Source organism: Neophocaena asiaeorientalis, unplaced genomic scaffold (genome assembly GCF_003031525.2).
Source record: "Neophocaena asiaeorientalis asiaeorientalis breed wild unplaced genomic scaffold, Neophocaena_asiaeorientalis_V1.1 scaffold92, whole genome shotgun sequence".
Taxonomy (NCBI): domain Eukaryota; kingdom Metazoa; phylum Chordata; class Mammalia; order Artiodactyla; family Phocoenidae; genus Neophocaena; species Neophocaena asiaeorientalis.
Window position 1 is genome coordinate 7,047,316 of NW_020174057.1, and position 25,371 is coordinate 7,072,686.

At 37.2% G+C, this 25,371-nt stretch overlaps 1 protein-coding gene and 1 non-coding gene across 5 annotated transcripts in view; both read left to right on the plus strand.

The window, feature by feature from the left end:
* Window positions 1-25,371, plus strand: part of POC1B (POC1 centriolar protein B) — a 99,874-nt gene that overhangs the window by 51,004 nt on the left and 23,499 nt on the right. For 3 of the 4 annotated variants that reach the window (XM_024754357.1, XM_024754358.1, XM_024754360.1), the window contains one exon: window positions 9,631-9,711. The exons of the other annotated variant lie outside the window; for it this stretch is intronic. In XM_024754357.1, coding sequence (XP_024610125.1) covers window positions 9,631-9,711 — 81 coding nt within the window. The remainder of the gene's footprint in view (window positions 1-9,630; window positions 9,712-25,371) is intronic. 4 annotated transcript variants of the gene reach the window in all.
* Window positions 24,527-24,628, plus strand: LOC112405854 (U6 spliceosomal RNA). Its single transcript, XR_003004438.1, has one exon. It is a non-coding gene; the product is annotated as a U6 spliceosomal RNA (small nuclear RNA).

The window sequence follows — 25,371 nt, forward strand, 5'->3', positions numbered from 1 at the left end:
TTTTTTTGCGGTACGTGGGTCTCTCACCGCTGTGGCCTCTCCCGTTGCAGAGCACAGGCTCCGGACGCGCAGGCTCAGCGGCCATGGCTCACGGGCCCAGCCGCTCTGCAGCATGTGGGATCTTCCCGGACCGGGGCACGAACCCGTGTCCCCTGCATCGGCAGGCGGATTCTCAACCACTGCGCCACCAGGGAAGCCCTAGACTTTCTTTAAAGTGTCAACAAGTTTTCTAAGTAGCTCTTCTCTGACAGTGGAGCCAGAAAGCAGTAAAAGCAGCTGCGTTGCTTTCTATGGCTAGGTCAAGATGACCCAGGCCATGCAGAGCCACTCTCAACCCATATTTTTCACATATACCCTTAAGAAATCTATTAAAAACTGGCTTTTCATCTTGGAGTTACACCTCAGTTACACTATACAGAATCTTGAACACTGTGACTGAATTACGTTTGTTGCCTTAAGAAAGTCAGCCTCTGTGTACAGTTTAAATTAGCTGTACACACTCATACATACTCACTGAATGGGGACTGAAATAAACTTATAGTAGCAACTGTAGTATCTATCATTTATCTACCACAAAAATTTTAGAAAATGGCACTTCTGAGAAAGTGAATGTCAGTTTCTAATCCTAGGGGATCAGAGACCAATTCATAAAGAGTCATTATCCATTTCTTTCCCTTATCTTAGTTACAGAAGATGATTGGGGGAAGCAATGCTCTGTCTCCCTAAGCGTAAACAAGTAATTATGATTTACCACTCTAAATATGGTTTGTATACAGGACAGTGATGAGAGAAATGGCCCGGGAGAGTATACAGATTGTGCACATGGGTATTCTCTACAACTCTACTTACTATTTTTATTCTTCATATTTACCAAAAGGCTTGGTTCTTACTAGATGCCAGTACGTAATAGAGAGTATTGAACATTTATTAAATATCAGTTACTACCTGGGCGCTTTACATTTATTATCTGCTTAAATTAAGTATACAGTATGACTTAATATTTGTCAAAATTCAGAGTTTGTGATATGAAATGCCAGAGATTTTATGATATACGATTCTGCATATGAACAACCAACTGTTCGTTTTTTTTTTTTTTCCCTTAAAATCTCTTATAATAAAGCAAGGGTGTAAAGTTTTCTGGACAGAGAACATCTTTAATGTTATGAACAAATAATTATTAAATATCAAATTATTTTTTAAAGTAATGTCTGTGAATCCCTCATAGAGCCAAAAGACTATAAATTTTTAAATATCATTTAGAATAGAATAGTATGAATCAGAAGTTGTACTGTGCTCATTTAAGATTAGCAAATTTTACTTTGAAATACTAAATTTGATGGATTAGATTTTTTTTTTTCAAAGTTTTAGGCAAGGTCAGCTTACATATGTTACTTTGGAAATATTTGGAAACTAGTAAACCTTTTTTTTTTTTTTTTTTTTTTTTCTCGATACTCCGGCCTCTCACTGCTATGGCCTCTCCCGTTGCGGAGCACAGGCTCCGGACGCGCAGGCTCAGCGGCCATGGCTCACGGGCCCAGCCGCTCCGCGGCATGTGGGATCTTCCCAGACCGGGGCACGAACCCGTGTACCCTGCATCGGCAGGCGGACTCCCAACCACTGCGCCACCAGTGAAGCCCTAAACATTTTATTTTTTTTTTTGAGGTCAGAATTCCTGACTAAAGGAATAAAAATGTATTATTAGAAGATGTGAAATAAATGGCATCTAAATAATCTAATTTCCCCAGCTTTCTCTTTTTACAGTAACCACGAATGCTTCATTTCTGAGTTTGAAGTAACATAGCTTTCCTATGATTTGTATTTTATTGTGTTTTCTGTGAGGCTCATTTGAATCGCATATAATCTCAGTCTTCTGGGTGAAATTATTTGGCCTTTTGCAAAAGCCATCCATTTGTCAGCCTTAAAGTCATCACTTGTTTGAAGGTGGGGAATCCTGTGGAGTCTTAGACCTTGGGTACCAGCTGACTACAGATATAAATTACTAATTCCTACACAGATAGAGAGGGTGATAGCCAGATTGCTTTTAGAATAAATGAGAGAAGAAGGCCACATGAAAGAAGGCAGGAAGCATGAAATTCTTTCCCTTGCTGTGTCAGACCCCTCCTCTGTCCTTTCTGCTCATCTAACTGCGGAGCCTTTGTAACGCTCCCGGCCTGGGCACTCTGTCTTAATTAAAACATAAGAACAACTTCTTGCTTTTTTTGGTGGGAAAGAAGCCCACTTTTAAAACAAGGTATCTTAACCCTGCCTGCATTGCTCAATGGCACATCACGAATTTGTGCTGACTTTGTCTTCTTTAGACTGTCACGAGCTGGACTGCCTAGTCCAGCCGCCCAGACAAAACCAAACTTTCCTTCTTGAAGTAGGAACTAACTTAATCTGTGTGCCTGACACTTTTCTCCCAAGCAGTTCCCTACCCTTTTGCATATTTTGATGGGAAGACATAGAGCCATTCTAAGGGATGGTGGTAGATCTTGGTGACAGAAAGGCATCAAAATAGCTATTCTAGGAGAATTGCCGAATATTGTAGGAAGGGGTAATGGTTAGTTTGTTAAAAAGAATTTGTTAATAAAACAATTGTTTTGATGGCTTCTAATTTTGTAATGGCCACTTGAGATTACCTTAATCTACAGATTGCATAGGAAATTCTGTACGACATTGATCAGGAAGGAAAACTTCCTTTAACTTAACCAAATATTTATATAATGATATTTTATGGAAGTCCGGCCACGATTCATAGTTCAAAACTACAAGTGATCAATTTTAAGTCTTGGAGTCTGAGATTGGGTTTTATCTCAACCTTCTATTAAGCTTGAAACATTATGATTTATGATTAAAAAAATGACCACTCCTCTATCAGTTTTGTAATTTCGTTCTAGCTGTGCTATATGTCTACACTGTTTTGGACCTCAAAAACTGTTCTTCAGAGATTACATAACAATAATAGCAGTAATAATACTAATATCTAACACATGCAACATTTTTCTAATAGCCTTACACAAATTGTCATTAAATCTTCCTTAAAACTCTATAAAGCAAGCACCATTTTTTTTTTTTTTGCGGTACACGGGCCTCTCACTGTTGTGGCCTCTCCCGTTGCGGAGCACAGGCTCCGGACGCGCAGGCTCAGCGGCCATGGCTCACGGGCCTAGCTGCTCCGCGGCATGTGGGATCTTCCCGGACCAGGGCACGAACCCGTGTCTCCTGCATTGGCAGGCGGACTCTCAACCACTGCGCCACCAGGGAAGCCCCATCAAGCACCATTTTTATCCCATGAGAAATTGAGGCACATGTGAATTAAATCTTTTTTTTTATTTTTAAATTTAATTAATTTTTTTTTTTTAATACAGCAGGTTCTTACCAGTTATCTATTTTATACATATTATAACATTAGATTGTTTATTTGAGATTATTCTTGTTTCTTGAGGTAGGCTTGTATAGCTATAAAGCTACTTCCCTCTTAGAACTGCTTTGCTGCATCCCATAGGTTTTGGATCATCGTGTTTTCCTTGTCATTTGTCTCTAGGTATTTTTTGATTTCCTCTTTGATTTCTTCAGTGATCTCTTGGTTATTTAGTAACGTATTGTTTAGCCTCCATGTGTGTGTGTGTTTTACGTTTTTTTCCCTGTAATTGATTTCTAATCTCATAGCGTTGTTGTCAGAAAAGATGCTTGATATGATTTCAGTTTTCTTGAATCTACTGAGGCTTGATTTGTGACCCAAGATGTGATCTATCCTGGAGAATGTTCTGTGCGCACTTGAGAAGAAAGTATAATCTGCTGTTTTTGGATGGAATGTCCTATAAATATCAATTAAATCTATCTGATCTATTGTGTCATTTAAAGCTTGTGTTTCCTTATTTATTTTCATTTTGGATGATCTGTCCATTGATGTAAGTGAGGTGTTAAAGTCCCCCACAATTACTGTGTTACTGTTGATTTCCTCTTTTATAGCTGTTAGCAGTTGCCTTATGTATTGAGGTGCTCCTATGTTGAGTGCATATATATTTATAATTGTTACATCTTCTTCTTGGATTGATCCCTTGATCATTATGTAGTGTCCTTCCTTGTCTCTTGTAACATTCTTTATTTTAAAGTCTATTTTATGTGATGAGTATTGCTACTCCAGCTTTCTTTGGATTTCCATTTGCATGGAATATCTTTTTCCATCCCCTCACTTTCAGTCTGTGTATGTCCCTAGGTCTGATGTGGGTCTCTTGTAGACAGCACATAGATGGGTCTTGTTTTTCTATCCATTTGGCAAGCCTGTCTCTTTTGGTTGGAGCATTTAATCCATTCACGTTTAAGATAATTATCAATATGTATGTTCCTATGTCCATTTTCTTAATTGTTTTGGGTTTGCTTTTGTAGGTCCTTTTGTTCTCTTGTGTTTCCCACTTAGAGAAGTTCCTGTAGCATTTGTTGTAGTGCTGGTTTGGTGGTGATGAATTCTCTTAGCTTTTGCTTCTCTGTATAGCTTTTGATTTCTGCATCTAATCTGAATGAGGTTCTTGTTGGGTAGAGTAACCTTGGTTGTAGGTTCTTTCCTTTTATCACTTTAAGTATATCATGGCACTCCCCTGTGGCTTGTAGTTTCTGCTGAGGAATCAGCTGTTAACCTTATGGAAGTTCCCTTCTATGGTATTTGTCATTTTTCCCTTGCTGCTTTCAATAAGTTTTCTTTGTCTTTAATTTTTGCCAGTTTGATTACTGTGTGTCTCAATGTGTTTCTCCTTGAGTTTATCCTGTATGGGACTCTCTGTGCTTCCTGGACTTGGGTGGCTATTTCCTTACCCATGTTAAGGAAGTTTTCGACTGTAATCTCTTCAAATATTTTCTCGGGTCCTTTCTCTCTCTCTTCTTCTTCTGGGACCCCTATAATGCAAATGTTGTTGAGTTTAATGTTGTCCCAGAGGTCTCTTAGGCTGTCTTCATTTCTTTTCATTCTTTTTTCTTTATTCTGTTCCACAGCAGTGAATTCCACCATTCTGTCTTCCAGGTCACTCATCTGTTCTTCTGCCTCAGTTATTCTGCTATTGATTCATTGTAGTGTAATTTTCATTTCAGTTATTGTATTGTTCATCTCTGTTTGTTCTTTAATTCTTCTAGGTTTTTGTTAAACATTTCTTGCATCTTCTCGATCTCTGCCTCCATTCTTTTTCTGAGGTCCTTGATCATCTTCACTATCATTATTCTGAATTCTTTTTCTGGAACGTTGCCTATCTCTGCTTCATTTCATTGTTTTTCTGGGGGTTTATGTTGTTCCTTCATCTGGTACATAGCCCTCTGCCTTTTCATCTTGTCTATCTTTCTGTGAATGTGGTTTTTGTTCACAGGCTGTAGGACAGTAGTTCTTCTTGCTTCTGCTGTCTGCCCTCTGGTGGATGAGGCTATCTAAGAGGCTTGTGTAAGTTTCGTGATGGGAGGGAGTGGTGGTGGGTAGAGCTGGGTGTTGCTCTGGTGGGCAGAGCTCAGTAAAACTTTAATCTGCTTGACTGCTGATGGGTGGGGCTGGGTTCCCTCCCTGTTGGTTGTTTGGCCTGAGGCAACCCAACACTGGAGCCTACCTGGGCTCTTTGGTGGGGCTAATGGCAGACTCTGTGAGGGCTCACGCCAAGGAGTACTTCCCAGAACTTCTGCTGCCAGTGTCCTTGTCCCCACGGTGAGCTACAGCCACCCCCTGCCTCTGCAGGAAACCCTCCAACACTAGCAGGCAGGTCTGTATCAGTTTCCCCTGGGGTCACTGCTCCTTCCCCAGGGTCCTGATGCGCACATTACTTTGTGTGTGCCCTCCAAGAGTGGAGTCTCTGTTTCCCGCAGTCCTGTTGAAGTCCTGCAACAAATCCCACTAGCCTTCAAAGTCTGATTCTCTAGGAATTCCTCCTCCCGTTGCCGGACCCCCAGGTTGGGAAGCCTGACATGGGGCCCAGAACCTTCACTCCAGCGGGTGGACTTCTGTGGTATAAGTGTTCGCCAGTCTGTGAGTCCCCCACCCGGCACTTATGGGATTTGATGTTACTGTGATTGCACCCCTCCTACCGTCTCATTGTGGCTTCTCCTTTGTCTTTGGATGTGGGGTATCTTTTTTGGTGAGTTCCAGTGTCTTCCTGTTGATGATTGTCCAGCAGCTAGTTGTGATTCTGTTCTCGCAAGAGGGAGTGAGAGCACCTCCTTCTACTCTGCCATCTTGGTTCCTAGTCTGTGAATTAAATCTTAAAGCTAGTAAGTAACAACATGAGAATTCCAACCCAGTCACTCTGGTTCCATTCTGTACCTTTAACTATTTTGATGCAGTGCTTCAGTAGAATAAAAAGTTAATTTCATCCTGTTAACAGATATTGGACATCGTACTAGCTTTAGAGTGTGAAACAGTGAACAAGATGGGCATGTTTCTTGCCCTTCAGAATTTGTCAGAAGCAGGGTTTGTGCTCATGGACTCCTCAGTACGATGGATACACCAGAACCTCAGAGTGGGATGGTATTGGTGAGGTCGTGTATACTAACCCTCCCTCGTGCATGAATCCCTTGTTTGGTGATGGAGAACTCAGCCTCTCATAAGGCAGCCAACCCCATTTCAAGGCAACTGTAGTTATTGAAGCGTTCTTTCCTTTAATAAAAATGGAGAGATAGTACTGTTAATATTCATGGAGGTTAGCTTGCAAAGAACTTAACTGTAAGTGTCACTGCCTCAGCATATTTTCTTTGCAGAGAAGACTGTAAACTTTTACTTAGTAAGAATTTCCTGCTCCATTTAATGTATATGGCAGCAACTGTGGTACAATACAGTAAAATATTGTTACATCAAAAGTTTCCCAGCTCGTAGAAGCTCAAGGATTTCTCTACGAGAAATGCTGACCATTTCCATGTGATTTAGTGGTTTTTTGAGCAATTCTGGTTTCAGATGGCAAAACCAGGTTGTATTTTTCATTGGTAAACAATTTCATATCTACACTAGGTGGCAGTAGATAAATGAGAATAATGTGTCTGCAAGCACTCTTTCTGGACAGCTGGCCCAAGATTAAAAGGAAAGCGAGTCAGCCTCAAGTTTCTTAACATTGCCTCGACTCTGGACTAGGAGCTCATAGGAAGAAGGTTGTGCGTTCTGCTCTGTGGAATGGCCAGAAAGAAACATAGGTGTTGGTGGGCCAAGCAGGTAGTCCTACATGGTTCTAATTCCTCCTTCACTGCAGTGTGGGGATTACTGGGAGTGTACATCTCTACTTCTGACACAAGTGGCTGGATAGATGTAAATGCTTATTAATATTTCCAAAACTACAGCTGTACCCATCAAGCTTGATAAGTGCTGTTAAAATCATTCCACTCCTCTTACCACAGTCCCTGACTGTTGCAGTGTTGTCCTGACTGTTAGCCCCTACTTTATTCTTGATACTCTACATGTTCCTGTCAGATTGATCTTTCTAAAGCACATTTTAGCCTCCAGTTTTTCTGTGCCTTCCCAAATTCCTTCACCCCTCACAATTTGACCCTTGCCACCCTCTCTTGTCGCTGCCCTGTGCAGCAGTATCGTGTCAGCATTCTGCCTCTATGCTCAGGGAGGCTTGTAACCTCATCTCTCTCTCTTTTTGCTTTTGTTTTATAAACCTTTTCTAAAGGAGCCATCACAAGGTCTGTTTCCTCCACGAGAAGCCTTTCTCACTAAGTGCTCAGTCAACAGTTTCTCCTTTGAGGTTCGTCAGTATGCTTTTTGCTGGTAGCATTTATTTGATACCAAGTTCTGCTATCTCTCTTGCCCTTTGTTTACTTCTTTGTATTCATAATGTTTAGTAAATAAATGGTGATCATGTGGTTTCTTTCCCTTTTTGTTTTTCTGAATTCTGAAATAATCTCCCTCAGAAGTAGTCACCACTCTAATTATTCCCTTGCTTTTCTTTTAAAGTTTACTATTTACGATTGAATCAGTAATGAGATATTTTTTCATTTTGGATAGTTTTAAACTTTATATAAATGGAATCATACTGCATATATTTTACTATAGCCTCCTCCTTTATTTAGCATTAAAATCCTGAGATTCATGTGCATGGATTCTGAATTCATACATTCATATGTTGTTGCACATAGTTGTATTTCATTCATTTTCACAGCTGTATAGGATTTCAGTGAATTTACTACAGTAGTAATTCCCATGATTATACATTTATTCTACTGTTGATAAACAGGTGGGGATTTCTGATTGTGGTTTGTTTTTCTAATTAATTTACTGTTTATTGACATATAGTTGATTTACAGTGCTGTGTTAGTTTCTGCAAGACTGTGGTTTGTTTCTGTTTTTGCCATTACAGTGTTGCTCTAAACAATGTCAGCATCATTGAGCTTTCTAGCTTTTGCAGTCTTGTAGGTGTTAAGCAGTATTTTGCTTTAATCGTCCCTTTTCTAATTACTACTAATGTTTCTGAAAATCTCTTCATATTCTAGATAACTGTTAGGTTTTCTATAATTTTTTCCTTAGGATTGCTCTTCTTTTCACATTGATTTGTAGGTTTTTCTTATATATTTTAGGTATTTGTCCTTTTTCAGTTTCAGATATAATATCTCCTCCTATTCCATTATCTGATTGTTAACTTTGTGGTAACCATTGTTAAACAGAAATCCTTAATTTTGGGGTAAACGGATCAATTTTTTAAAAATTTATTTAGTTTTTGCCTTATGGTTTTACTTTTGCAGCTTTTAAGATATTCTTCTCTACCCTGGGTCAGAAAGATATTCTTACACATTTACTTCTACTAACTTTGTAGTTTTAACATACCGTTTAGGTTTATAATTTATCTGCTGTCCATCTTTGTATGTAGTATTAGGCAGGGATCTATTTAGTGATCCCGTTTTCTTAGGTACAAGTCATCCTTCCTCTATTGATTTGTGGCACCATTTTTCCTTTGTATTTGTTTTCCATATATACAGGGCTTTGCTTCTGAACTCTTTATCGGATTGCTTCCTATTTTTTAAAGACTTCTTTAATGTCTTTATATGAGTTTTTTTTCTTTAAAGGTCATATGCATTTTTGGGGTTTTTTCCTGATGTACTTAAAAATTTCTATGGCATTATAAATTATGATTTTTAAAAATTTACATTTTCTGTGTGCTGAAGTACAGACAGGTAATTGACTTTGTATATCAATTTTGGATCTAGTAAACTCTTAGTTTTAATGATTCAGCAGTAGATTCTTTTAGGATTTCTTTATAGATAATTATATATGAATGACAATTTTTATTTCTTCTGTTCTAATTCTTACATCATAATGCTTTTATTTCCTTTTCTTGTCTTACTGAACTGGCTAGGACTTTTTTCTGCATCTTTTGAGGTGGGTCATTTCATTTTATTTTTAAAATCCCTTAATAGGTGAATCCCATTGATTTTCTAATGTAAAAGCAACTTTTTATTCCTGGGATAAATTCAACTTGCTCACAATGATCTTTTCTTATATATTGTTAGATTTGATAGGCTAATATTTTATTTAAAATTTTTGTATCTATGCTAATATATGGATATTTTCATTTTAGAATATATTAGGAAATACCCTCTAGATTATTAGAAATGGCATCCACTTTCCTATGGTATAAAAATCTAATATTAGCTTTTTTTAATGTATATATACAGATTAATCCAAAGCTTGATGTAGTCGATTTGCAGACCTCTACTCCCCCTGTTGTGGACATCCTTTCTTTTGATTCTACCACAGTAAGTTTTCTTTGGCATTTAAATGGTATTTAATCGTTTGGCACAATCCATTTTCCTTAAAAAGTGTGTGGGAGGGCTTCCCTGGTGGCACAGTGGTTGAGAGTCTGCCTGCCGATGCAGGGGATACGGGTTCGTGCCCCGGTCCGGGAAGATCCCACATGCCACGGAACGGCTGGGCCCGTGAGCCATGGCCGCTGAGCCTGTGCGTCCGGATCCTGTTGCTCCGCAATGGGAGAGGCCACAACAGTGAGAGGCCCGTGTACCACAAAAAAAAAAAAAAAAGTGTGTGGGAGAGAACATAAAAAATGGGCTAAATAGCCTAACACCTTAGCATAGAAAAAACCTTGTACAAAAGTCATATTTACAATGTGTCTAAATAACCACAAGGGGGAGCAGTACCAATTTCTAGAAAAGCTTCGATTTGAGGACCTTGAGCTCAGTAGAATCCATACCGTCTCATCTCCTGTTAAGGTGCCACCCATGTGACATTTCACTTGCTGTCACAGAACAGATTTCCTTCTTTGGTAATTGCCTTTCAGAGGTGCTAAACTTACGTCTAGTCTCCTTAGAAGGTGTAAGAAAAGCAGTCATTTCCCTTTGTTCGTCTCTTGAAGGATAATCCAGAAATTAAGAAGTATTTCTAACACTTGCAATTTTGTTTTAAAAAATTTCATACATATAATTTATTTACTAAGTGTATCCAAAGACTTCAAAAATTGAGAGTTTTAGCATTTCAATTTGAGTCTGCTTAATCTTTGCAAAGCAGATTATTTCTGCCATCAATTCTGCTAGTCAGGGCAAAACTAGTTATAAGAACGAATGGGAGGACTTCCCTGGTGGTGCAGTGGTTAAGAATTCGCCTGCCAAAGCAAGGGACACGGGTTCGAGCCCTAGTCTGAGAAGATCCCACATGCCGTGGAGCAAGTGCTCTGCAACGGGAGAGGCCACAACAGTAAGAGGCCTGCGTACCGCACAAAAAAAGAAAAAAAAAATTAACTAGACATCGAATTCTTGCCATAGTGCTTAGCTTGTAGTAGGTGCTCAATACTTATGTTCAATAAATTACTCAAAAGTCTCACTGTTGAAATTTACAAATTCTGGTGAGTTGGGTGTTTGCCCCACTGGTGAGAGGAGCAAAAGATAGGTGGTTTTTGAGATGTGCTGCCTTCTTGTGAGGTAGTTGGTAGACTAAAATTGGGTGTTTCTGGCCTAGAAGATATCAGAGATCATCAAAAATCTTTGATCGGAGCTTTGAGACTCACTCTCCCTGCCAGTACCCTTTGAAATTTGCAAAACCTCATGACCTGAGGAATCCATGTGTTCTCAATAGTGTGCTATGGAGGTGGGCGTAAGTGCCACCTAGCAAGCGATAGCAGGGTGTCTGTCCCTGGATGGTAATGCAGAAGTGCCAAAGTCAAGTGTCTATGTTATAGAACCCTAACTCGGGAATACAGGGTACGCAGGATTTCAAAAAGACAGTTCTTTTTTTTTTTTTAATTGAAGTATAGTTGATTTACAGTCTTGTGTTAATGTCTGCTGTACAGCAAAGTAATTCAGTTATACATATATATAATTCTTTTTCATATTCTTTTCCACTATGGTTTATCTCAGGATATTGAATATAGTTCCCTGTGCTATGTAGTAGGACCTTGTTGTGTATGCATTCTATATGTAATAGTTTGCATCTGCTAACCCCAAACTCTCAGTCCATTCCCCCCCTCCCCCTTGGCAACCACAAGTCTGTTCTCTACAGGGAAGACAATTTTTATAATAAACGTGACACGTTTGCAGTTGTGTTACAAAGCAGAATAATAAGACTGAAGAGTACAGTTATTACCCACATAAGGGATATTATTAGGCTGAATTATATGATATTGCCATTTTGTAGGCAAAAACGATCTAATACATATCAGTGATTTCCCATGGTTCAGCCCCACACATAAGCATTAAAAGGAAGACTCCACTGTTACTTTGAGTTGTGTGCTTGATGCTACATAAAAATAAAACAAACAAAACAAAAACTTGTTTGCTATAAATTGGTTTGGAATTAGGCTAATGATGTCCCCCTTAGATTTTTTTACAATCTGGAAGATAGCTGCTTGCCTCCTGGCAAGACATAAGGACTCCTGATTTTATTTATTTTACTGACACATTTTCTGAAGACAGATATTCATGAAGCATTTAGATTTTTATAAAGAGTATCTTTAAAGAGCTTTCCTTTAAGTTTTCAATGTATGTGTCTTTCTTTTAGCTCATTGATAGATGATAAGTGGTTAGAAAACTAAAGCGCAATCACTGTAATTGCCTTTCCATTAATCTAGTAGTAATTCTTAATCTGTCATCTCCTCTGTATTGGCTGCTTTTCTTTTGCTTCTGCACAACAAATCAAACATAAATGTAAAGGAGATTTGTTTCTATTCTGGCATGAAGCACTATTGTGGTGTGAACTTTGCATGTAATTATAATGAAAAAACACAGAGAAGTATTGGAAGCAAAAAAGAAAAAAAAGCAGTATTTACAGATGGTTTTGGTTTTTGTTATTGTGGTTACTGTTTATTTTGGGGATTTGTTTGTTTGGTTTTTGCAGACTGGAAGAAAGTTTCTTTAGAAATTCATTTTCATCAAGATGAGATGTAAAAAGGTTACTCTTTAAACCTTAATTTGTGAAATTTCTTAGGATAAAAGTAGGTTTTTTATGGTGTAAGAAATAGTTGGCTTCTGTTCCTGTTTTGACTTGATTTAATATTACATTCAGGATGATTTCTAGATCTAAGTGTATTGATATCTATGCTCTGATGCCTTCTTACAACAGAGAAGAAATTATGGCATACAGTGTAACAGTTGGTATCTTTGTGGCTTGCACTTGTGTCTCTAATGCCAGGCAGGAAATTTGATACAATATTTAGGGATCAAAGTAAGCTGTTCCCAATCTGCATTTTTAAAGCTTTGTTGTAAAAAAAAAAAAAAAAAGTTTCTGTAAAGGGATATACTGGCTGTCACATAGACATAGTTTAAAAATGTTGATCTCAAATTTCTGAATCTTATTCCAATTACGTTGTCTCTTGCTATTTGCTGATCTTTTAAAGATTATTTAGTTCAAGATTCCCATTGAGTCTTTTAATGTTTTCATTTATTCTATTAGATAGACTGAGGTTTTGTCATCAAAATTGTACAAGGCATTTAGCGCATGTGGTGTGGCTACATCCTCAGCTCCTCTCTTCCCAAAGGCAAATAAGACAGTAATTTCTCTTCTGTGTCCTAATATAAAGTGGTGTTTATTTTTAAAATACTAACTAAACGGAACTTATTTAAAATACTCTAGGATTATTAAAATTGTTATTTTTAGGTAAACTATATTCCTAGGTTTTGATGTATTTTATTACTATTTGTCCAACAAATGAACATAATGAAATTGATGATCTTGCTAGTATTACTCTGATTGACTCAAAACGCTGGACTCAGAGAACTCAAAGAGTGTCCTTGCCTTTACTCTGGCAACTGTGTAGCGTATGAATGTAATATTTATGCCTTTCTTTAGAATTAGGGACAGTTTTCAGGTTAAATTAATTATTTACAATAAACTGAGAATCTGAAGTTATATCATAGAAGAAAATCAAGGTCTACAGTCTTTTCTTGCTCCATCAGTCAAATATTTAAAGCCACACTGCATGGAGGCATCATATGATATACTGAAGACAAGCTGGCCGCCTCACCTCAAGAAACTTACAGCCAAGCCAGAGAGAAATAACAGTGTAAGAAGTAAGTGGCAGTTTCAAGATACTAGATGCTAAGGGTATATGATTGTCAAAGGAAAGGTTGTTAACAGAAGGATTCAGAAAAGGTCATGAATGGGCTAGAGGAAACTAGAAGACTTGTCTAGCAGAAAACATTTGACCAGTTCTTGACCTGACTGAAGATGGGTAGGATTTTGATAGAGACATTCCAGGTGGGGAAAGCAAGGTATAAGTAGATGCCTTAGAAGTAATTGAAAATACAATACGTACCATGGTAATAAAAGTGCAGCCGTCTAATCTGGAGTCTCTGCGTTGCCTAACTCAATGGATAGCAGATGTGGTAGGATGCTGGGAGCATACCTACTCACACACATTTTTAGCTCTCAATCAGTACTTCTTGAGTAACAAAAAATACCTGCCCCAGAGAAGCCTACGTTGTATATTCTAGAGGAGGAGACAAGCAATTCACAGATTTAAAAAAAGTAGAGCATATAGTATAGTAGACGGAAACAATGCAAAGGTGTAAATAGCACCGAAGTTAGGTAGGAAGAAGGGTGCATTTAGATAGTATGGCCAGGACAAGAGTCATGTGAAAGGTGACATTTGTGGAAGGAACTGAAGGAATGACAGTGAACAAGTTAGATGACTATCTGGGAAGGTACTCCAGGCCATGGGAGCAGTGCCGGAAGGCCAGATTGGGAGTGAGGAGCTGCCACTGGAGGGTTTCCTGCAGAGAAAGGGGCATAATCTCATGAGTGTTTTAACGGGGTCACTCTGGCTACTGTGTTGAGAATCAGCTGGGGGTGATGGCGGAGGGGAGCAAAGAGACCAGTTCGGAAGCTAATGAAATCGTCAGACAGAAGGCAGAAGTGGCTTGATCCAGGGTTGTAGCAGAGGAGGTGGTGTTAAGCGATCTGATTCCGGATGTATTTTGAAGATGGAGCCAATGGACTGGATGTCCGCTGTGGGATTCCCTGTCTCCTTTCCCCAGGGATAGTAAGGCGCAGCCCTGAGTAATCTCAGGGTGGCCCAGCTTATCTCCTGGCTCAGCATCATTTGGCCAGAGGGGTTGCTGAGAGAAAAAAAGATTTGTGATTTTCCTATCTTCTTTTCTGGGATTAGGAAGGTGATCGGCTGAATCAAAGCAAGAGAGGCTGTGCTGTTTCTGTGACTTTGAGAAGCACAGTGGTAAAACATAGTCCTCCTTCCTAGGTGTCCTTTAGGTTTGCATTTTTCAGCGATGTTTATTGGTTTCCTTTTTGGAAAGGCTGTCGCATCAGCCTATTTTTAGGAAGAAAAAAGTTACCCACTTTCATGGAGATTGTCATATGATATATGCTCTCTGAAAAATATTGATATATTGATAAAATAAAAGGACATACAAAGAGTAAACTTACAGCTGCAGAGAGGATATCTCCATGGTTGTTGTGGCAACAGTTCGTCCTGGTTACTGGACAACATTGCGTAACCAGTTCAGAGCTATTCCAGTTCCTAACTGCTTATGTAAGCAAAGATTTGGAAGGACTTACTTGAAAGAACACAGTGTATGAAACCTAAATGTTCAAAACTAAAATTTGTAACTTGAAAGTGTAAAATGGGAATATGTGATGCATTGTCCCCAGATACCTCATTTACCTTTCCAGGAAAATCAGTAAAAATCATGTTGTGCAAACCTCCTGCTTATACTGCTTTTCTATATGCTAACATTCCTGCATTTACATAGAAACAGCTTCTAAATTTGGAGGTAGGTGAAATTCTTTTTTAAGTGTTTGAACTTTGCAACAGTTTATAAGGTAGCATTTGATTTGTAAATTCGGGACATATGATTTCTGAAACTAGATATGTTTGTAACGTTGTTGTTGCTTGCTAAGCTTAAGGAGACAGATGTTCATGGTATCTTTAGGCATCAGTTCAGTGGCCCTGGGGACTTTTCTCCTGCTCCCACTTGAAGTGTTTGAAAGAAAATGAACACAGGCATTTGTAAAATCCGCCTATGGACTGTACACAGAGGTGCTTTCCACAGTTTATCCTCATTTTATTATCCTCATTTTTTATCCTCATATTTTTTTATCCTCATTTAGTCTTAATTTCAAATGATAGTGAATATGTCAGGTGAGATACAGTGCTGCTTTTTTTCTTTTTTTAATCCAGTGTCTCAAAAAGTTAAGATGCTTAGTAGGAGTAAAAGATGAATTCTTATCAGGGCTGAGAAATAATTTTAAAACATTACCCTTTGAAATTGAAAGAAATAAAGTAATTAAATTGTCAAAGCATTTTAAAAATAAGACATACATGATAAAACTAACAGAAGTAAATAAGAAAAAATACACTTCCACAAATCTCTCACCCTTTAGAATAGAAAACACATTTATGGTTTTTTCAGATACAAGCTATTTTAGAGATAGAGAAAACATTAGAGAGGAAGAGACGATTTCCAAATTAGTTGCATCCTTGCTTTAGAAGTACATCATGACCTATATGTTATAAGAACTACCAACAGTTGTGAATGTGATAGCTGACCTTTAAAAAAAATGTGTTTTGGGGATTATAGAAAGAAAAAAGAAGCAACTAAAACTTTTAGTCTGTTAAAGGAACGTGGCTTTTTTTTTTAAAGCTGATTTACTAAGATAGTACCATTGTAAAAAGAGAGTAATAGTGTGAGTCAGAGGGTTTCTTTTTTCCTCCAAATAAAATATACTTTTTGATAAAAATCATAATAATCATAAGTCCCAAATGTTTAACTATCCTTAACGACTTAACTAATTTGAGTTTCATTCCCTTTAAGTTTCAAGGTCACCGAGAAAGAAAGCTTACATTAATGAGTGTTTCCTTTTACCAAAAATTTTATACTAAGTAAAATTTTAAGCATAGTCCTAGTTAAAAATTCATGCAGTGAAACTGGTCTTTATAACCTGTTGACAAAAGTGATTTAGGACTTAAACTTTTCTTTATGAAATGTAAAGAGGGAGAGAACTCTACAAAAGGATTTTATAAAACATGCTATTTGGGAGCCCAACAGAATAAATACGTTTTTTAATTTCCTTTAGAAAATTAGCACATTTCTGGGAACTGGAGGTTTTGATGTTCCAGGTATTATTTCTGCCTTCCAACTTCCTGAGCTACTGTATTTCTAAACTGCTGCAGTCATCTGGACTGTCGCAGGCCTGGGAATCTAAGCCGCATCCCCGGTTCCCACAGTTGAGACTGAGGCGTGCAGAAAATGCCTGACAGCCTCAGCCCACACACCCAGTAACAACTGGTTCCTTCCTCTTCCTGTGGAAGAGCAACATCCTCTGAGATGAGAAGAAATGCACCCTGAGGAATGCAGGAACAGCAGTGAGTTTTTCACACAGGAAATTACTAGGGGAGCATTCTGCAAAGTGCTTGTCTCCTGGACTGTCAGCCCATAATGAGCTTCCTGCTGACCTGGAGGATGGTTTACTATGGAGCTAAATGCCGTTGGCAGGTCTGTCAGAGTTGCCTGGAAGATAGTGAGCTTCCCTTTCAGCTGTTCTGTACATTACACCCATCTGGTTTTGAGTAGTTTGGTGCTGCTTATACAGTGAAGCTAGTTGGCTTTGCTCCTTTATTTAGCCACCTGACAGCTAATTGTTCGGTGGAAGTAGTCAGCAAGTCTGCTGAAATGAATTTTTTCAGTCAGTTCTTTGTGCTTTATGAAGTCAGGTTATGTAAACTATATTAGGACTTCAGAGGGATTAAAATCCTCATAATCTGAGTGAACTGGCGGCTGATGCCCAGTGCTGGTTCTTGCCTAGTTCCATCTATGTCTTTCAGTCTCCTTGCTTTTACCTTCTGAAACAGTCAGGCATCAGTAAAAGATACCACACTGTGTGGACAATCATACATCCTTGAGCATACAGAAAACTCTGCTGCTTCAAACCAGCCAAGCCACCAACCCCTATAATTTAAAAATTGAGGCTGACTTGGAATGACTTTTACAACTGAAGAATGTTCTGGTATAATTTTTTTTCCCCTAATTCCTACGTATTTTCTTTTTCCTTTACTTGAGATAATGATGGCCACTGTAAAGCCCAGTTTTTATATCATATGTTCTTTTAAAACTGCTTTCCAGATCACTACAGAATTTTGGTGGGTTTCAGCATTTATGGTGGCAAAATTCCTTTACTTTTCATGTATTTGTTTGGATTATTTTACTGAAGCACATAAGAGTTACATGTTGTTTGTTTTAAGTTGAAGGGGAGATGGAGAAAAGGAATGTCAGGCATTTCCTCTTCCTTTCAGAATGTCTTTTTAATGAACATTCCTCTTCCCTCCTATGAACAAACCATCTCAACTCAGTGAGGGGCCTCTAAGTGTCTAACAAACCAACTTCTTTCCTTTGTTCCTTCAGCCCTAGAGTTAGTTGCTTCATGCATTTACTATTTCTCCTCACCTCTGTGATCCCTTTTAGCCTTTGCAGACTTCCAAACCTTTTTAACCAGTTCCCTATATTAAATTCTCTCTGCTAAAATTACTGTTGTGGTTTCTGTTTTCCTGCTGGATCCTGAATGATCATCCTAAAGATCCTAAACCATCCTAGAGAAACAGAAGTACAGAAAAAGACTTGTATCCAAGGATGTTTATTTCAGCATTACTTATAACAACAAATGGACACAAGTCAAATATCCTTTAAGAGAGTATTAGTTAAATAAAACTATAGTACATCAAGTGATGGAATATTATATAGCCATGCCATGTTTAACAACAGCTAAATGCATGTGTATGATTCTGAATTTGATTCTGGGTCAGTAGAAGAATTGCTATAAAGAACATCACTATGCCAGTTGACAAAAATTGAGCATGGGTTTTACCTCTTTGGTAGGGCTTTGTAGTTACTTTTCTTTTACTGCTCTTCCCAGGTCCCCAACCTCACCCAATGAATTATTTTCTTTTTTTTTGTTTGTTCTTTTTTTTTTTTTTTTTTTTTTTAAAAAAAGATTTTTTTTTTTTTTTTAAAGAAAGAGTATTCTTTGTGGCAAGAATTGTGTGTGCCTAAGGTGTCTTTGGTGGTGTTATTGCTATTCATTCTGGTGTGTGCAGATATTATTTCCTTTGTGGAATAGGTGATAGTCAGTTTCCATCAGATTTGGTTACAGTGTGAATTTTATGAAGTGAATCTTATTTTTCCATTGACTTTTATTTTTAAGCAGAGCTATGTTTTCTTGGTAAATATTCTGTTTATTGGGCTGGAAATCTTATGGGCTACGCTTGAAAGCATGCCCAAATCCATAATTACAGTGTTACAGTAATAGTACACCTTGTTCCCATAGCTGAAACTTCAAAAGACATTTTGTAATTCACTCGGAAAGTTCTTCTGTTTGAAGCTACAGGTTCAGTAGAATGAATCTGTGGCCCATTTTGTCCATTCTCTAAGGTTGATATTGTGTAAACTAAATTCATTTTAAATGACATCTAGCATCAGGCAAAGTACCAGAGTAAATATTATTCTAAATTCAGAAACAATGCATTTTAGGGATAATAATTAATCATCTAATGAAATTTTAATTATTTGTTGATAAATAATTACTTGTTTTAAACAGAACTGGAAATGCATTTTATTTTAAGATAAAGTGAAGACAGTTGTGTGCTTTGGAAAATCAGTTGAAATTTTGAAGAATTTGACTAAGAAATGCACTCTCCCAGATTTGTACTTTTAGAAAATTCTGTGTACTTTCTGTAAAATTCAGTACACAGTAAAATTACTGAAAAAAATTCAAGCTGTTAACACTATTTAAAAACTTTGTTCTTTTTCAAGAAATCGTTTATATATGTTCTGTGAATTATAAATGCCATAAAACTATGGCTGTTTTACATTTTGGGCACTAATCTATCAGAGTCACACCCTCTTCCTCCCAACTCAGGGAAAACAACCTCTTTCTGATATACAATTAAATGACACGAAAAATTTTTAACAAATAATATGTTTTTTAAAATATCACCATTTTTTAAATTGAGTAAACTGATGTTTATGACACAGAATTGAGGAAAAAAATTTTCTATTTAAAAATAAATTATCTCTTCCCTGAAATGTATTTGAAACTTTTTATTTAGAGAGCAGTAGTTTTCCCTAAGGTATTATATGATTAATATTTTAATCAAGCATTAGGATCTTGTTATTTCTGTTACTATGTGCTATGATTATTTTTATGTACTTATTAGTCAAGCAAAATGACATTCCTGGGGTTTATCTCAAATTATGTTTTATTTGTTTATTTTTAGTTTTGCTTTGGCACTTTTTCCAGGCAGTTCTCTTGGCAACAGTGGCATTGCTTCTACTTGTCATGTTTTATGCAATTAAGCTCTTCCAGTATATTCCCCATCACAACTTATTTCATGCAAATGTTCTAGCTGTTGTATCCAGCCATTAACTTATATAATTTTTCCTACAGTATTTTTAGTCAAAATTATTTTCCTAAATGTAAAGGAAAAATGAATTTTATGAGAAGCTAAACAATGAAATTTGAATGGAAAAAAATCAGAATGTACTGAAAGTTTTTGTCTTTTCCTCCTGCCTCTACCCTTCCTGGTGCCAGTCCTCACACCAGGGTGGGAGATTTGGATCTGACCACATTAACTAGGATTTGCTTTTTTTCCTCTGCTGCTTATATACCTGGCACAAGAAAATCTGGAGTACTAGTAGACTGTATGTGGAGACTGTGGCCAACCAGCTTGTTAGAGTAGCGAAACGAGTACATATGGAATTAATTACTCTCCTGCCATAGCTCTGCAGACCCCAAATGAGTAAATCTTGGCAGGAATAGAAAATCTTTCAGAGTACTAACCACAGATGAGCTGAATTTCTGCAGGAGCTGAGCCCAGGGCAGTGAACCTTTGGTGTGCAGCATCACGAAGGGAAGTGACTCAGCCTAAGTTAGGGGCTGACTCAATAGACATTGTTCATTCATTTCTCAAAAATGAACATGCCAGGCACTAGATAGGAGTAGGGGGTTGAGAGGGAGGAGGATGAATGTGGGTTATAATGATAAGCAAAAGCTATCATGGAAAGTTACATAGTACAGTGACAGTATGAATTGTGGGCATTTGACTAAGTCAGGAGTATAGGTGAGGCGAAATCAGAGAAAGTTTCCCTGAAAAAGTTGTTTTAAGCTGAGATATAAAACCTTGCTATTCAAAATGTGGTCCATGGTTTGTTTGAGCATCACCTGGGAGCTTCTTAGAAATGCAGAGTCTTGGGTCCCACCCCAGACCTACTGCATCAGACTCTGCATTTTAATAAGATCCCCAGGTGATTTATGTGTTCATTAAAGTTTGAGAAGTGCTGATCTAAAGCTTCAGTAAGAGTGGATGTGAGAAGATTAGGAGTAGCGGCGTGTTCTAGGCAGAGGGAACTGTGTGTGCAAAGACTGGCTTGCAGGAACCTTGGTATGCTCTAGTGACTGAGAAGAGGGCTGGAGCCCAGGGATAGGCAGGAGAATGTGGTATCAGGACAGCCAAGAGAGGAGTGTTTAAAGAAGATGGGAGTGTCGACATTGCTGAAAGCCAAGAGAAGGATTTTTATAATAATCAATTCAGCAGAAAATTTTGGTTACCTTTTGGAGAGCTTTTTCAATGGACTAATACAGGTGCGAGCCAGTAGGAAGTGAGTTGAACAGTGAGTGGAGGGGGCAAGATGAGCAAAGAGACAGCTAGAATAGATTATTCTTTCTTTTATTGAATACATTTGCTGTGCGTCTATTATATACCAAGCAATGAGAATGCACAGATGAAAGAGTCCAATAATAGTGGTAAATGCCTAAGTTGCTATGGGAGTACATCAGTGGAGTGGTTAAATAAGGAGTGTGTATGTGTGTGTGTGTGTGTGTGTGTGTGTGCGCACATGAGCATGTGTGTGAGTGCTAGAAAATTTGGGTGGGGGACAGAAAACTTAATCAGAGATAACTTCCTGGAAATGGTTGAAACTTGAGCTGTTTCTTTAAGAATTTGCCTACCATTATGGAGAACACGGACAGAGTTCAGCATTTGTATAGGTGACAAGGCTTAAGAGGGGATGGTGAATTCAGGGAACCATGACAAGAGCAAATTTGAGTTTTAGGACAGTTACTCTAGAGATGTGATAAAGGAGGGGTTAGAGGGAGGTGAGGCTGGGAGGCATGAAAATTAGGAGGCAAGTGCAGTCATAATCTAGATACGGAGTGGGGGGGTGCTTGATCTTGAGCAGTAACATGGGGGAAATGAAGAAGAGGAGACTGAGCCGTGAGATCTTGAAGAGAAAGAGTTAAGTTCTGTTTACTGATTAGACATGGGAGAGGGAAGACTCTAGAATAGCTCCCAAATTTGAAGCTCCTGAGTAGATAATGGCACTGTTTACCAAGATAGGACAGAGACAGGTCTTGGGTATGGAGCATCCAGGCAGAAGTATAGATCTGGGAATCTTTAATTGATTGATCAAGCCGTGAGGTCCCACAGGGTGATCCCTGAACTGCAGCTTCATACTAAATACGGTAATGATTATGACAAATAGATGATCACCAGTAATCTCATCTCATTCATCAGGAGTGGTAATTAGAAGACTGTTTGCTTGAATAATGCTGGTTATTTGGTGAATACTGTGACTGAAATATAAAGCAGATAAAACTGGTTGCATTTAATGGCTGTAAGTAGCAGACGTGCATTAGTGGTGTCACGGCTTCCTTTTTTAAGAACTTCCTGCTTACTCCTCTGGGTATGTGTTTAGTGTAGATAAATTTTCATGATTCTTAACCACACTTTTAATAAAGTTATAGAATGTAGTTCATATTCTCTTTGACTCATGACATCTGTGAAAAATATTTTTGAACTTTATGGTAGCATTTGAACATTAATTCTCCTGGACCATTTTCCCCATGATAATTGGTTTAAAAAAAAATAAAAGAAAGGAAAATCTTTCTTTATAAAGACAGTCATTTTAAAATTAATTTTTTAATTGAAGTATAGTTGATTTATAATGTGTTAGTTTTGGTTATATATATATATATATACATATATATATATACACACACACTTTTTTTTCAGATTCTTTTCCCTTACAGGTTATTAAAATAATATTGAGTATAGTTCTCTGTGCTATACAGTAGGTCCTTGTTAGTTATCAGTCATTGTTGTTATCCTTTGGTTTCTGAGTTTCTTCCACCAGCAAAATTAGAGAGGAGCAAAACATCCATATCTTTCTATATACAAAAATGTAGGAAAGAAAAATATAGTATGTCTATCAAACAGTAATGTTGTTAGATCATGGCCTCTTATTTATAATGAAGTATTTGTTACTTCATTATAACAAAGTATTAGTAGAAGTATTTTCTACTCATAAGCTCTTTGTCCTGAAGATTTTATGCCATAAGTTTTCAACTATGTCCAGTTATATAATCTTTATCAAGGGGTTAAATATTTCAGATGAGATTCATAGATTTAAATGCTTGATGTTAGATTGGCTTCCTGTATTATTATTAGGAAATCATTTTTCACGCATTAAATGATGGGACCAGAATTTTTAAAAAGATGTTGTATCTTTGTTTACTAAGTGTTTTTAAAAAGTATTATGTACATTTCTCAGGCAGCTGCCTGAAAATGGAAACTTTTTTCTTTTTTAACTATATCTGAAAATGTCTTAATATTTTGTGTTGGATTTGCTGAACAGTGATTTTCATTTTAAATGTATATTCAGCATATGCTTATCCAGTTACTACTTTATTGAGTATGGCTTGTTCATTTATTTTTTTGAACTTCCACCTGCCCTTAAGTAGCCTGTTAACTTATTTGAGAAACCAGACATAGAAGAATTTTTTTTTAATTTGAATATAATGGATAGAAAAATACCTTTAATTCAACAAATTTTATTACTTTATGTATGCCTTACACATAGGAGGCACTCACCATATTGTCAACTATCCAAAAGAAGGTGAGCTATGGCTTCTGCCTTCTAGAAAAGTGCAATTTAGATTTTAGTGGAGTTGGGGGGAGGACACAATTTGATAATATTGATAATGATAGGTAACTGATCACAAACTATAGATTAAACTCTTTACCTGTATTCTCACAGCAACCTTATAATGTAGCCCAGGGTTATTTTCTTCATTTTACAGGTGAGGAAACTAACACTTAGAGAAGCCAAGTAATTTGTCCAAGGTCATACAGTCAGTACACAGAAGAGACAAGATTAAACCCAAGTCTGTGTGACTTGATGCCCCATTAATATAGCGCCATATTATATGATAGCATGGATAATTATACAGTATCACAAACAGCAGAAATGCAGGGAAAATTGATAATTACCTTTAAGAAACAAAATTGAATTTTTCTAGAGATCTAGAACAGGCAAATTGCATCTATTTGGGGAAGATGAGGAAAGACTTCATTATTTTGCAAATGCAAATTGAAGTGAACTTACATAAAGTGCACTGTGTATACTGAGATCTCATAGAAAGCTTTCACTCTCTGTCTTCTGAATGATATAATGAACAATAAATAGAAGAGTGGTTCTCAATACCCAGCTGTGAATATACATTACTGTTATAATCACAGTTTTATCATTAATCGTACTAGAATGTTCACATTATGCTAGATGGTGAATAGAACATAAATAAATGTAATATTTGCCCTCTAAAAGATGTTCGGAAAAGCTTGCCAGTTTTCTGGATGTAGCTTTGTTAAATGATTGGATAAATTCCTGCCTTAAAAGTGCCTCTTCATAGTATTAAAACACAGTAAAGAAGCTAGTCTTATTGAAGTGAGCAAAGCATGAGTTACTGTGTATGTGCAATTAAAAAAAGAAATTATCTCATGACTTTTAACACACAGCTCACGTCTCCTGAACTCGGCACTTGAAGGGTTTTGAGGAATAGAAAATAGGCCTGTAAAAAAGGTCAAAGAATGGCATTATTTATCTTAAGAGAGCAAGCCCAGGAAATAATTTTTCATAAATTTATTCTAAATAATCCTGACTCTGTGATAATTTTGTGTTTCATAAAAATAATGAGGATAGTTATTTGAGGACAACATTTGGCTTGTTGGTTTGGTCGGCTCTCCGTGTACATTATCATGATACTAAAATGGTGGTGGTGTATTTGCTTTTGCAGCACGTATACTAAAATTGAAAAGATACAGAAAATATTAGAGTGGCCTCCACGAGAGGATAAGTTGAAATTTATTAAATGTTCCACGTGTTTTGGAATATTATGTTTGTAGTTAGGGAGGCTCAGTGTCATAAAGACGTTAGTTCTCCCTGAATAAATCTACAAATTCAAGGCAATTCCAATAAACATCCTATTAAGGTTTTTCAAGAAACCTAAAAAGTTGATTTTATGGCATACATGGAAGAGCGAAGGGCCCAAAATAGGACAATTCTGAAGAAATTTGAAGGTTGGGGACTCTTTAAGCTCTAAGTGTGATATTGTTACACAGAGAGACAAAGAATCCACAATGGAGAGCACATAAGCAGACCCACACAAGTGCAGATGGTTGGTCTATGAAAGGCCTGATTTTGTAGACCCATGAAGATGGGTTTGTCACTAAGTCAACTGTTCAATAAATGTTGTTTCATATAGCTAGCTATATGAAAAATAAAAAATTATGTTCTTACTTTTAACCACAAATGAAATCAATACCAGATGGGTTAAAGGCTTAAGTGTGAAACCCCATACTTCAAAACTTCTAAAGGAAAACAGAAGAATATATTTATGTATTCTGGGTAGGCAAGGATTGCTTAAGCAAAATATAAAATGTACGAATCATAAAAGAAAAAGTTTAATAAATTTGACTACATTTAAAACAAAAAACTTCTGTAAATAATCCCATAAAAGTGAACACAATCCACAGAGTAGGGGATGTATTACACATATAAACAAAGTATTGGTATCCATAATATATAAGCAACTTTTTAAAATTTTTATTGAAGTATAGTTGAATTACA